The 15,004-nt window shown below is 37.8% G+C and overlaps 1 protein-coding gene across 4 annotated transcripts in view; it reads right to left on the reverse strand.

Annotated features, from left to right (window-relative positions):
* The window catches only part of SLC1A3 (solute carrier family 1 (glial high affinity glutamate transporter), member 3), a 67,737-nt gene that overhangs the window by 7,038 nt on the left and 45,695 nt on the right, over positions 1-15,004 (reverse strand). For 3 of the 4 annotated variants that reach the window (XM_009329443.1, XM_009329440.1, XM_009329442.1), the window contains 4 exons: positions 14,067-14,271; positions 12,630-12,672; positions 3,504-3,799; positions 1,609-1,842 (listed from right to left, as the gene is read on the reverse strand). In XM_009329443.1, coding sequence (XP_009327718.1) covers positions 1,609-1,842; positions 3,504-3,799; positions 12,630-12,672; positions 14,067-14,271 — 778 coding nt within the window. The remainder of the gene's footprint in view (positions 1-1,608; positions 1,843-3,503; positions 3,800-12,629; positions 12,673-14,066; positions 14,272-15,004) is intronic. The other variant, XM_009329444.1, reaches the window with a different exon arrangement.

Consider the following 15,004-nt stretch of genomic DNA (forward strand, 5'->3'; position numbering starts at 1 on the left):
AGCTCCTCCGCCAGCTCTCTCAGCACTCTCGGGTGGATCCCATCCGGCCCCATAGACTTGTGAGTATCCAGATGACGTAGCAGGTCGTTGACCGCTTCCTCTTGGATTATGGGGGGTTCATCCTGCTCGCCATCCCTGTTTTCCAGCTCAGGGCGCCGAGTACCCTGAGGGTAACTAGTCTGATTGCTAAAGACTGAGGCAAAGAAGGCATTAAGTACCTCAGCCTTTTCCTCATCCTCGGTGACAATGTTCCCCCCCGCATCCAATAAAGGATGGAGATTCTCCCTGGCTCTCTTCTTGTCATTAATGTATTTGTAAAAACTTTTTTTGTTGTCTTTAACGACAGCGGCCAGGTTGCGTTCTAGCTGGGCTTTTGCCTTTCTCATTTCCTCTCTGCACGACCTAACGAGATCCCTGTACTCTTCTTGAGTCGCCTGCCCCTTCTTCCACAAGTGATAAACTCTCCTTTTTTTCCTGAGTCCCAGCAAAAGCTCCCCGTTCAGCCAGGCTGGTCGTCTTCCCCGCCCGTTCTTCTTGCGGCGTACAGGGACAGCCTGCTCCTGCACCTTTAGGACTTCCTTCTTGAAGATCGTCCAGCCTTCCTGGACCCCTTTGCCCTTCATGACCATCTCCCAAGGGACTCTCTCAACCAGCGTCCTGAACAGGCCAAAGTCTGCCCTCCGGAAGTCCATGGTTGCGGTTTTGCTGCCCCCCCTCCTTACTTCACCGAGAATTGAGAATTCTACCATTTCATGGTTGCTAAGCCACCCCTTTATGAAAGGTCATATGTTATAGAAATGTATATTTGATTATAGGTGCCAAGCCCTTTATGAAAGGTCATATGTTATAGAAATGTATATTTGATTACAATAGTGTTTCCTTTCATCATAGATGCAAACAGTTTTTTTATTGATGTGATGTACCTAAGATTTCATCAACAAAGAGCAAAAGTGACATTTCTGTTGCAGGTTGTATATCCATTACTGGCTATCAGTATTTTGAGCACAGAACGTCAGCTGCCAATAAGGGCTCTCAAGGTCTCTCAGAATCCCCTCTGAACTTTCCTGTCCTTTCATCATAGATGCAAACAGTTTTTTTATTGATGTGATGTACCTAAGATTTCATCAACAAAGAGCAAAAGTGACATTTCTGTTGCAGGTTGTATATCCATTACTGGCTATCAGTATTTTGAGCACAGAACGTCAGCTGCCAATAAGGGCTCTCAAGGTCTCTCAGAATCCCCTCTGAACTTTCCTGTTTGCTGCTCCATTTTGCCATGCACATCCTTTGCCAGCTGCATCCTTTAAGAGGAAGCCATTACAAACTACTTAAAAATCTCAAACACCAGGGCTAATCAGAGTCACAAGGGTTCCAGCCATACAGTCTGCATCACCAAACAGGCTCACTACATCTCTGTTCAGGGATTCTTATAGAAAATAGAGTTCAAGTCAATATGATAATAATTATCTCTATTGGAGAGCAGCGAAACTGAAATAAAGTGCCCAAGCAAATACTTGAATACAGAGTTAACCAATTATATCAGGCAAAATTATTTCTCAAACCAGTAATATTATAAAAACAATATGGCCTTAAAATATTGTATTATACCTGGAAGATGTTCCCAAAGCTGTGACTAATGCCTGGATTAAGCCTCCAATAAATACCCAAGGGTTCTTACGAGTGATCAGGAAGTAGAGAAGAGGTAGGACAATGACCGCATGAATTAGCAAACCGATGATAACTGTAACAGTATACATGGCAAGCTGACCACCGATCACACCCATATCTTCCATCTCAACAATTTTTCCAGCAATCAAGAAGAGGATTCCAAGTGGAGCATACCTGCAAATAAGAAATCAAATCAGTATTGTAGTGAACAAAGTAGAAATTCACTCCCCCATCCATACCATTTGTTTTTATATGCATGGATGAATGTAGGATTTCACTGTTAGGATGACTGCAATCATTCAGAAGCAGTTCAAGAGTTTAACTCTTAACTTGTAACAGTTCAACCTGGATTAAACCACAGCAGTGAATGTTTCTGATAGGTTCCGTTGGATTCAGGATCTGGTAAGGGTTTCAAGATGTATAGCATGCCTTTCAGACACATAGTGATATAAGCTCGCTTTGGAATTCAAGTGTCATTTAAAAGCTAGTTTAGCCAATCCCGTTATAATTCTGTCTGTATGAACAAAGGCTCAGCTGACATAGCTGTAGACTATGCCAAGTGCCTAGTGCTATTATCTCGCCAGTGCTGTTTCCCATGTTGCTGGGGAAGGAACCCACACAGAAGGCTGATAACTTCTGATGATTCCAAGCTGCTTCTGGCCATGCCCCATTTTATCCAGTGGGGCATTGGATAAATACGTTAGCATGAAGCCATCTGTATGACAGAGGTTAGATGCATCGTGGCCAGCAACAAAGGTGGTATGATCTGCTTTTTCCTATCAATAGGCACAGCTACAGATGAAGAAAGAGCTAGTGCTGAGCATAAAACTCTAACATAATTCTGCTGCAGCTGGACTTTTGGTATAGCCTTATTTCTCTAAATGTCCACTTGTCCTTTCAGACTAAGTTAACACAGAACAAAATTTATCCAGCATATCTCAATTGCACTTTAAGCCATCAAATCCATGTAGGAATTTCTCAGAAGTAAGAATTCTCATCCATTGCTTTATCATCTTAAGCGTTCTTGTAAAGAAGGAGAAAAGATTTTTTGCTTTGTGTAGATGTTTCCTGGCAGAGTAGAATTTTAGTAACTGGAAAAATATTTTTAGTTTTGGATCTAGTACTGCAACATAATGTGCGTGTGCTCTTGGATAGGCTTTTGGAGTTGATTTTTTTGTTTGTTTGTTTGTTTTCTGTAGTAAAGAAGGCAACAAGACATAATTTTTTCTCATAATTAACCTTCTACCTGGCAAATAATGAATCTTCATTGTTGAAAAGACTTCATGCCTAATGTTTGAGGGAAAAGTTACTGGTTTTATTTACCTATTGAACACAATAAAGAAAGTAGGAAAATTACGTGTATGTGTAAGCAGTGCAGCTACAATGCAAGAACATACATATACACTACACTGCAGGAACAGGTTGTGTTGGAAACTAATGATAACAAGGTCTTGCTGTGTAGAAATAAGATTATGGGAGACGTTTGTTGGTTTTCTTTAGTGAAGTCAGGATATAAGGAAACTTTGATAGCATACTGTTGTGATCGCTATCTTTATGAAGATGTAGAACGGCTCTGCATAAGCTTAGCAAGTTCTGCCATAGATCCTGATTTTTCTCATGTCAAAAGCTAAACACACTGAAAGAGTAGGTATGTTTGGGCAAATTATTGACATACAGAATTACAGTTCTTGGGTTCGTTTATGAAAAAAGCTACAAGGTGGTTAAGATCTTATTGTCTGACTTCCTGCCAAACAGACTCTTGCTGTCCAGTGCCTGACTGTGATGAAAAAATATTGTTAGTAACTTAAAATGGAATTTATCAAAGAGGCACTTACCACATGATTAGAGCTACCAATCTCATGATAGCCTCATTAAGGCTGTCAAAGAAGTCTTTTAATGCCTGACCTTGCTCCTTCATGCTTCCAATCACCAGGCCAAAGCTTATTGAGAAAACCACCAAGCCAAGGGCATTCACTCCATTTACAGAACCTGGAACAGGAACTATTTCCTCTTTCATCTGAGTGAGGGTTTCCATTGCTTCTGACACATTACTTATTATGGAAGCCACTGTGGATGTGTCATTGGATGGAATATCTACTTTAAACATTCTCTTTTCATAGTTAGTTTTGAACTGTTAAAACAAAAATAGCAAACAAAGGTAAAAATCACACATTAAATTACTAATTGCTATTGTAGGACATTTGAATTCTTTGTGTAATATTTGTTGGTAAAATGTACTGTGGTGAAAACCTGGCTTTCCTGAAAGCAACAAAAATCCATATTAACTTCAAGAGCTAAATCTTCACCTTTAGCTTCCAGAACTCATTTTCTCATAAATATGTCAAAATCAAAGACACAGATTTGTCGCGCTCATGAGTTTTGTGACAAAACTATTGATTCTTAGTTTGCATTTTTATAAATTGCTATTTTTCCCAACAACATATATCCAACTGTTAAATAAATAAGACTTTTTTGGCTAGTGAAAATATTTTCATGTGCTCTGGAGTTTCCTTACTTTTTCATCTTTTTGAATTAGAAAAAATTAGACTGAAAGTAACTTAAATATAACATACCTCTTTTTTCCTTTGCTGTAGCAAAGCCATTAGTTTTCTAGGCTTGGCAGTAACAAATTACCACTTTTCTTAATTGAGAAAGGATTCTACCTTAAATGGTTCCATTACTAAATGGGCAAATCAATTTCAAAATCTCAATATGCTCCTAAACGTCTACTTTGAAAACCAGTCTTTCACCATCTAATGCTTTTCCAAAGAGAAATGTGCATCCTGAATATTTCTGTCTGGGCTCAAAATGCCCTGCAGCCCTGTCCTGATTAAATTCTGTTGAACACAAAGAATCCTAAATATCACTAGTAAAATGTTTCTAATATATCCCAGGATGCTAAATACCCTATTAAAGCAATGGAATGCTAGTGTCAAGGTTACTCAGCAACTTTGGATTTTTATTCCTTTGAGCCTGCCAACAAAAGACAAATGTTAAGTCCAGGAGCTGTAGTATTATTAGTAATATCTGGAGACTGTTGTGCACTCCAAAAGTATTTGGGTGAAATGGAGTACTTATGACTAAGTGGGAAACGTGAATATCAGTATCTATCAACACTGACCTAATTTTCTGTTACTTTCCACACCTGAATAGTTTTATGCACTCCTTCCACATATTTGCTGTATCCCCCTGAAGGCTTTAAGTCTTTCAGAATTTCAAATAAAACTTGCTTACAGGAGATTTATGGCAAGTTTCTGAATAAGATGTAGCAGAACAAATCTCCATGGAGGTCAGATATTCTTGAGTTTTAAATGAAATTTGCTAAAACATTTTAGGATTTGGGCTGTGGTTAGAGGAGACAGCTGAGCTGTTCCAACTGTTGGCTGACACGGGAAAGCCCAGTTCCACTCCCTCATCCACTCACATCCAACCTGTGATAATTTCTCCTCTGTGTCGGTTCTAGATTGATCTCTCAGTGAGCCAGTTCTACTTTTTAAATTGGCAGAAAACTTACCAAGCAAAAAAAGTGGCCATTTTTGGGTAAAGGCTACGGAGGTGAATCAGGTCACTGACTGATGAACGCCAGAGAGCACAAAACACTGAGACTGGAACTACACAGCTGGGGAAGGAGCGATGGGATTGCCTCTTTAAGTGACAGAGAGGTATTAGAGTGGAAATGGAAATTTTCTAGAAGTTCTCACTAAAGGGTTTTTAATTCAGTCCTGACAGAAATGTTAAAATACTGCCTAACACATCAAACACTTCTAATTTTTTTTGTGTGTGTGTGTGTGTGTGTGTACAGGTGTGATAGTTGTGTTATATGTATATTTCTATTACTGTTTTTCAGGAGAAAAAAACTCAGGTAAAAATTCCTTAATACAAATATCTGAATGGTGTAATTATGCTGGACTTGTGGGCGTACAGATTAGACAAACATAAAAAAGCAAGCTGCTTAATGAGGACCAGAACTAAAGCCTAATTTCCTAACAAATTTCCTATTCATTTCCTACTTTCCCTAGACACATCATAACTGACTTTGTCCCGACTCTCCTCCATTACCCTCAGGTCCTTCTCTCTCATTCCTACCTATTTGACTAGGTCAAAAGCAACACGTGATACGGCTGTTAGACTGTTAGACGTGTGCTGCCTGGCTGGTTGGCTGCTGCCTGTTCAAACAGGCCACGAGGTAAGTCATAAACCACCTTTCTTTCAGTGGCAGCACAGTCTTGATTTGCCTGAGAATTGGCCCCCTCATGTTGAATCAGGTTGGAATTGGCTATTGGGCTCAAAAATTACAACAGGGGACTGAGAAGAAGTTGGGCAGCTAGAGGGTAGAAATCACATAAAGTTTCTTACCTTTAAAAACCCCAGTTAGAAATCATTTTAGGTTGTCATAAGCATATTCCTTCTTTTTTGTGCTGATTCTGGAATTCTGTCCCAACGGGAAGATGCCTTCAATTCTTTATTATTTAGGTCTCTTTAGGGGTGTAATATGGATTTTAGGACCTCACTTAGCAAAGTCTGTTTCCATTTCAGCTACTAAACTGGTACACAGAGATGTAGATCTTATCTGTTGACTCACCCTGTTGGTCAGCCTTAAGTATTCAGAAATGTTACTAGGGAGAATAGTCTTTCTAGAACGCCTTCCAGAGCAGTGGAGAAACAGTTTATTTAGAGTGAGATTCAAAATGGGAATCTGAGCAACAGGAATCAGAGCAACTTTATTTGCTCTGGGACAGTCACTTGAGCTGTCCATTCTTTCATTATTGCTAAATGAGGTTAAGGATAACTCTGTGGATGTATCTGTCTTCTTATGCCCAAAGTTGTCTATCAGAAGTCATGAGAAGGTTCCTTTGAAGTAAAAGAAATTAAGGAAAACCAAATACAGGAAATGCAGAGGAGATAGCTACTACGGAAGAAGTGTAGGTTGAGCTTTATTCTTGTTAGTGCTTTTTCAGATGACACTAAAGGCAAAATACAAGATTTCTTGACCACCACGAAACAAATTTTCTGTGTGTGGAACAGTGAAAAAGCCGACTGTTTATAGGAAGTGACAGGATGAAAGACCACCTTCAAGATGATAGAAAATATCAAAGGTTTTGAAATAGATGAGGTAATAGCAGAGTTGACTATTACTGCTCGGCAGAGAAACTGGTGATAACAGATCATTTTGTGAGCTTTTACAAGATTCCTACTTTCACGCAGATCTCTATCTTGGTGGGAATCAGAGTTATCAGCTGTTCATATAGCTCAAACTGACATTTTAATATCACACTATGATTCTGCAGATCCTTCTTCTTCTGCAACATTCAGTAATGGAACAAATTAGACAAAGAAAAACTGCTCATATAACATTGTAGGCTTAAGGGTCTCAGAAGAGCTGGTTATGTTTTACTAGAAGCCCACACACCTACACTGATAATCTGTGATGGCCTACACAACATCACTGAAGTCCTGTAGTTTCTGAGGATGTTTGGTGCATTTTGTCTCCAGGCAGAGGTATTTTTGCCTGATAAGATTTTAGATGCAAAATACTCATCATTTTTCCTGAAGTTCATGTATAGAGAACATATTAGGAGCAAGGTAAATATTATTTGGAACATATTAATACTAACAGCTTTCTATGAACAACCTTATCTGCAAGTAAAATATAAAAATAATGGCATTTCTGGACTTCTTTACAAGATACAGTGCTAATGAACAACTTCAAAATGAATTTTAATTAAGTTATCTCATGATGAAATAGACAATATAATTACTTTATTGCATAATATAATGAATTAGTTGTTTACACTTTTATTTTGTTTTCATAAGTGGTACAAGACACCCACAGTCATTTGACTTGAATATATTGCATGACTTTTTAAGAAGCAACATTATAACATGGCAGTAGCACATTCCAGTGGTTAATTTGCAGACAAGGTAGTTGCATGGGTAACTGCTCTGAAAACACATAATTTACTGTCAGTACTCTGAGATAGTACAATTAGCACTGTCTGTGCTAAGTCTGTATGATGATGTAGTTTTTAGTGAATGATGATTTTAAAAGCAACAAGTTTGCTTAACTGCAAGCCTGAAAAAATGAAAAGAAATTAAAATAAGGCAGTGATATCCCATCTTCCTAATTTTTTCTTTCCTTTCCATATGGACATATGTGAAAGCATTCTAAATTGTTTGCAGAAGAGCTGATGACACAGGTTAGAATATATCTTAACTAGCCAAAATTACCACAAGGAATAGACAGCATATATTAGTTAGTATTCATGTCTGGATGTGTGAGTAACACTTCCAATCCCCTTGGTAAGGATGTGTTCAGGAAAGAATATTTAATTAAAAATAGCTCAGAAGAAACACTGTTATCAGATGCACCTTTCCAGTTCTTTAAGCTTCAGCTGGCATCAAATTCCACCTATTCACAACAGAATGACCCTCCCCAAATTGTTAGACTGATTCTGTTTCTCTTGCTGTCCCAAGTTCAGTTGTGTTTCTTTTGTCTTTTGATATATCCCCAGAGCACAGCACAAAGAACAAGCAGTTAAAAAGCAGTATCTGCTTAACAAGCAGACTGCTTATGACTGCTTAGCCCCAGGCTAGATAGCATTTTTGAATTTGGCAAAGAGTAATGAAGAGATAATGGCCAGAGCTGAAAGAGAATTCCAAAGATTTCTTTAGATATCCCTAAACTGGGCGTGAATATAGTGGTATAGAGAAAATTTTGAAAACTAGTAATCTAGTTTTAGGTAAGCGTGGAATATTTATCTGCAGTCAGTCTTTTCAGATTCTCCTGTTACTGATAAAAATCACAATAGCCTCCAAATGATCAGTGAATAGTGAAGGTAACAACATATATCATATAGAAATATCTAGCATCAGAAAGTAGGCTGTTTGGATTAACAATCTGCTGTTTCCAGTGATCCCTATCTGCCACAGATTTAATTGGAGGAGCTCCTGATAGAGACAGAGTGCCAACAGTACTTTGATCTTCCACAGGGAGAGAGGGAGTAACTAGTGAAGAACAGAACGAAGCTAAAGCCCAGCATTTTCCAGATTATTCTTCTTAACTTGACCTGCTAGACAACGGTGGCTCTTTGTCCCCGTAGTCTTTCCTGGGGCATGGGGCTGAATGCCACCAGCTAAATCTGAAATGGTTCTGCTGATTCTCAGCTGAAAGGTTTGAATGAAAGGATTTCTTTAGCTTTTCCATGGGCTCGCATTCTCTCCTACAGGGACTCTTCCTGGCTTCTGGGTTCCACAATGGGAGGTCCTTTTTGGAGAGGAAGGTGCATTTTCTTCCACCACTCTTCCTATTTCTTCCCCCTATTGGGGAAGAAAAAGTGCAAAGAAGGAGGAGGAGGAGAAGAAGAAGCAAGAGGAGCAGCTTTCTTGCCTCACAGACTTGCTGGGAAAGAAGAACAGGAAAGGGAATCCAAAGGACCAGAAGACTGAATGAGGAACAGTAGAAAATTTAGGAAAATCCTTCCTAAATAAGTCCTAAGGTCGAGTCTTCCTTCATGACTCTTCTTCTCCCAGCAGCAATGCTATAAAAGCTTTTCCAACTCCGTCTAGAAGCCATGTCCACCTTGGTTACCCTCTCCACACAGCTCCATTTCATTTTGCAGGAGAGCAATTCCACATCCAGAAAACTAACTTTACTTCACTAAAATTAATTATGCAAAGGAAAGTACAATTTTCCACGTCTTGCTGTTACAAAATTTGAGTAACAGTTGATCTTTTGAGGTTAAAAACTTTGGAAATGATAGTTGGTCTTCTGTGTTAGTGGAGCTGATTTGGGATGTGCTTGCTATTGATGGGGAAAGTAACAAGTTCAAAACTTGCTGTGAGTACTAACACAGTCATTAGAGGACCTGTCTGCTGGCCATGGTGAGAAAGAAAGAAAAATCTTCCAGTGGGTTCCAATGCAGATCTCTGTCAGGAAAGAAACCTGCCTAAGGATGCTATAAGACAGAATGTGAACACCTAATATATCAAAAGATGTGATCTGAATGTGGAGTGCGTATGCCAGTGATGGTTTCCAGGTGTGCAAAGCTGTGGATCAGTATTACGCCTTTGAGTGCGGACAATTATGAGTAGTAGTGTGGTTTGTGTTTGGGCCAGCAAACTTGGTGTTACAGAACCAGACTCATGCCAGATGGATCATCCTTCTTCATAAATCTTCTAAGAAACATGAAAAACCTGATGTAAACTTTTGAAAAGAAAGTTATGGAGTCAGATGTACAAAGTCATCTGGATACCTATGAATCTTACACATACTTATTTCTCTTGTAAAATGTTTTTAGTTTAACAAACCTGCTACAACAAAATAACTTATACCTAAAAATCTAGGTTTTGGTACTTGATTCAAAAGGTAATAGCATCAGTATGACAGATTTAAAATCCTGGTGCTTCAGTAAGCATAGCTGCTGCTGAAAATCAGAAAAAACTTTCATTAAACATTTCCTGTTTTTTGAACCATTTTTTGGATATCCTTTAAGCTGTAAAGCACATGAGAAATACAATATACTTAATGTAAGCAGAATCTACAGGACATCTTTAATTAAGAACATAGATTTAGGACTGCTAGTCACTGAGTCAAGTTTCCTGTTGCTGTGGGATGCTTTATCAAAAGAATTTTTCAAGCTGTATCTTAAAACTGATGAGGTAGTTTGTTCCCACGACTCCTAATTGAAGATTTTTCCAGGACCTCACTTTTTAGGTAATGAAGGTTAAAAATCTTACTAATTCCCACTTTAAATTCAGTCATAGTGATTTCCATTTCTTCTTGTATAAACATTTTCCTTTATCTTATACAGCTCTGTTCCCACTTTGGTTTTTGTACCTGAATAGTTTTAAAATCAAGCTTCTTTTTGCTTTATACGCTGTGTTCTTTTGATAATCCCAGCAACTCCTCTCTCGATTGTGCTCGTTTTGCATTAATCTTCCTATGAATGTAATGACCCGAATATACTCAGTATTCTAGACAGTCACATTTCACTGGTTTGATTTCCTCTCTTGGAGTTATGTCACCTAATATATCCTAGAGCTGAATTAGAGGGGTTTCAATTTTTTTTTCTTTCTGATGATGACCTCCCATCTCAAAGCAGAAATTACTGTTAATTTCTAAATGTTTATTTCACATGTGATGAAGAGTTACAAGGAGATAACCAAACGTGCCAATGTCTGCAAGAGTCAATTCACTTTGTTGTTGTGACTTTATAGTATTACAGTGTGCCAGGGACATACCACCTTCTTTGGCATTTGTTAGATATCTCAATACAAAGCGCTTGGACTTTCCTGTCATCTGTACATTTCATTGTGCATGTCTTACGGCAATGTCATTCATAAAAATATAAACTGAGGTACGCCCAGTCCTTCAGCAACTTCCATTGCTATCTCCACAAATTTTACAATTCTTACAATAATCTTATCCTCTGCTCAACTATTTCACTTCCCTCATATTAAAACCTCTGTGTTACAGAAGTCCAAAGAGATTAGATCCATTGCACTTCTGTGGCAAAAAAAAAAAAAAAAAGAAGAAAATGAGTAATCTTGTGGAAGAAAGATGGGAGGTTATTCTGGTACAATCTATGTTTCAGAAACCTGTGTTATTCTTTATCTTTTTTCTCATGTATTTTTCATTTTCATTTATTACAAATTCTTTACTCTTTCCTTCAAGGTACTTACATCCTTCAGTACAACCAAGATCAAGCTAATGGGTTATTAACTGCTTAAATCAATTCCCAAATCTTTTTGAAATTGCAATTTGAAAGGCACTATGATTGCTTTCACCAGTTACAGATAATAACTTCCCAGCTTGAGAGATTTATTAAACATACTTGCTGCTAGATCTGTAACTTTATGCCCTAATTCTTTCATTATTTTGAGATAAAGATGATGTCATTCCCTGACTTTATTACATTAATTTCTTTGAATTTTGTTTCTAGTTTAGATACAGACTTTTGTATTTCCATACTGCTTTTCTGCATCACTGTCCTGAGTTCATCATCATCCTTACTGAAAACAGGCATAGCATTTGTTGGTTTTGGACCTGGGTCTAGTTTATCTTTAATCTTGACTAAATCTTTAATCTAGAAAGTCACTGGTTTTTATTGGTCTCTGTTTATATAACTAAAGAAAATGTTACTGTTTCTTTTCAGTTCTTGTGCAAGATGTAACTCAGCTGGACTTTGGAAAGTTTCTACTTTATCCTCTTGTTTCTTGACCTCCACATTGCAGCTTTTTTTTATTGCTGCAGTAATAACTGCTAAATAATACCAGTTCATGATTGTCTGTGGGGTCAATATGTAGCAATTAGATTATGGAAATACACATAATACACTGAATCTATAATGTCCTCCTTTTAAAAAAGGAATGTAACAAGTTACTATAATTTTCTCTGTAGAACAGTTAAGGTTAAGACCAGGCTAATGATAGAGGAATTTGGGAAGCAACATAGAAAGAGCATTCCTATGCACTCCTACCATAGGTGGCAGGAAGTCCCCTAGTTTGATTTTGTTACTGATGTCTGCAAAATTGTTTCCTCTGTTTTGAAGCTATGCACATTTCTCACATGGCATTCTTGAATATCTTCCAGTCTTTTTACAGATGGTGCATATGTCAGTATCTCCCAATTTAACATAACACTGTTTTTGAAAAGTAAATTCTGTATTGGCTTCAATGAAGCTTGCTGTAGACTTAAGAATTTGACATTTTGGAAAACTTATTTTTTGATTTGCTGTGCCAGGTGTGTTTTCTTCACTTCTCATAGCAAATACTGAGACAATATTATTGAAAACAAAGCACAGATTTGGTTGGTTTGGTTTGGGTTTTTTTGACAGCTGGCAGCATACCTAAGATTTGTTTCTGCTGTAAGTACAAGTAAGTGATATTCCTAAAGAAAATGCTATTACATTTCAATTTCTTACTTTGTAATGTTTTAGTTGGAAATAACAACGCATTTTTACCTGTTTAAAGCAAGCTTCCACCAGATTTGGAGGGAACATATTTCTGTGAAAAAGAAAGAAAATAACATGAGAAGTAGTAAGAATCTAGTAATATCTTAAGTAGGGGCACAGTTAATAAAAGAATTGACCAGCTAATTTTCAAAGGAATCCTAAGACAAATATGTAATTATGTATACAGTGAGTAGAGCTTTGCATATAGCATTGGCCTGGTTAGCTTTATCAGGATGAAATGTAGTGGGGTTGGATAGATCCTGGCAATTGCAATCTCTGTATCCAATATTGGTCTGGTTATGGAGTAGCATATTAGCTAAATTACCAAATGAACAAAGCTCTGTGGGTCAGTGCTGACTTTTAATTTTGTATTTACTAATATTTTCTGAATCCAGATTAATAAAGATGTTATTAATATTTAATGCATTTCTACTTCTCAAACAATTTTTGCAGTCACATAGCCTAGTACATCATGACATTTATCACTCAATTTAGAGTCTTGTTGTGATTACGAAATAAGTATTTCTGAAGTCTGAGTATTCTTTAGTAATAACATATACACATATATATGTGTGTGTATACTTGTTACATATGGGGGTTTGTTTCTTTGCTTTCCAGAATGGTGACATTTCTGAGGGAATTAGAAGCAGCCTAACTGAATAAGTCTTGAGGAATCTGAGTGCAAACCTCTTCATGGGTCTTTCTGAAGTCCCCCTTCCTGGCAGCATGACTCTTGGAGGCCTTTCTCCATGTCTCTGGCTTCTCCAAATGGGTTAGTGGAACACAAAATTTTGGTGGCTTTACCTGTGGAAAAGCTCCCGAGTTCAAAACCTCAGCTTCCCTACTCCCTGGAATACATCTGTGACATATTAGCTCTATAAAAGAGGCATTGCAGAGTCTCTGAATAAGGAGAAAACAAGATTTTATATCTGTGCCCCTCTATTTCAAGCATTTTACTTGCCTGTTCTTGGTATTTATTTCCCATCGATACAATTTAACAAGTTGCGTAGATGCACCCAGATTGGCAGCTACAATGCAAAATTAAGATGAATAGCTAAATCAGGGATTCAAGTGAAGTGAGAAAACTGTTGAAAGTTGGAAGTAAAAGAAAGCAGAGGAATTTGGTAATAAGGATTGTGCTATGGAAGGAGGGAAAAAGACCCATGCACATAGCAGAACAGAAGTCTTTCTTTTGTGCGTGAAAGAAAGAATCTTTCTTTGAATATTAAAAGCAGTTTCTTCCCTTGCAACAGCTTGATTTGAAAATAAATCCATGTATTCTTTTGTAGCGTTGTAGGGGTTAGAGATACTGGTATCACATAGTTGAAAGAAATTTGGCTAGTTTATGTAGTCACTGTCTAAAATTCTCTACTTTTGTTCTCGTGTGCATCTAGGTATTACTGTTGTTGCTATTGGTACAGAAAATGTGCAATATCGTAGCCATACCTGATTAAATCAAGAAAGGCATCTGCTGCTGTCACTTGCACAATTTTGCCTTCTCTGTGCATGTTTTCTTTAGTACCTTTCCCAGGGTGGATGATGACCACAATGATTATACCAATCAGTACAGCAATGATCGTAGTACTCATGTAGTAGACTACTGCTCGGACTCCCATCTTCCCTGATGCTTTACTATCCAGGGCAGCAATTCCTAGTAAATTTAAGCACAAGGATATTCACCTCATACAGTTGTGAGTAAAGAGTATAAACTCAGCATGATGAAAATGGTTTTGTGGGAAGAGTATTGATGACGAGTACATTTTAAGCTACCCAAGGTAACTCGGCCCTCTTTTGCGACTTGTACTGCCACTGTCTTCCCATCCCACCCCTAATGTTTGTTATGACATAATTTTCTATTACAAGAGTTACAGCTTTCTGTGCTTTGTTAACACTTGTTAAAAGCAAAGATTATTGGTCTGATGCAGTGTGGCACTCCCTGTATTCCAGTGAGCCAATTCATGGTTTTTGATTAGCATAGTTGCCGTAGTCTGAAAAATGTACCTTAGAAATGTGCTGCACTGAACTTGTGATGGTAAGAAAGAAAACAGAGTACTCTCAAGTAATGTTGATAATGTTTGCTACAATTAATGTGTACGAAGAGTTTTCTTCAATCCCTAATGGCATGACCTCAGTTTACCTCTGTCCCAAGCCATGGGAGTTTAAAACAGATTAAATGCTGTTAGCTTGTTTCAGAAAATCCTTACTGTTGTATGAATAAGCATTTAGAGTCTTTTATAAGCTTTGCAAAACTTGCGACATTAATCCTAATTCTTGGCTCGTCTTAATGCATCTGATCTAATGTGAACACTAGGGTGCTCACTATGGCATCTGCTAAAATGTTTGTTCATCAGATGGCACCAACAGGGTGGCACTGCCTTTTTTCA

The sequence above is a fragment of the Pygoscelis adeliae genome, unplaced genomic scaffold (genome assembly GCF_000699105.1).
Source record: "Pygoscelis adeliae isolate BGI_AS28 unplaced genomic scaffold, ASM69910v1 Scaffold47, whole genome shotgun sequence".
Classification (NCBI taxonomy): domain Eukaryota; kingdom Metazoa; phylum Chordata; class Aves; order Sphenisciformes; family Spheniscidae; genus Pygoscelis; species Pygoscelis adeliae.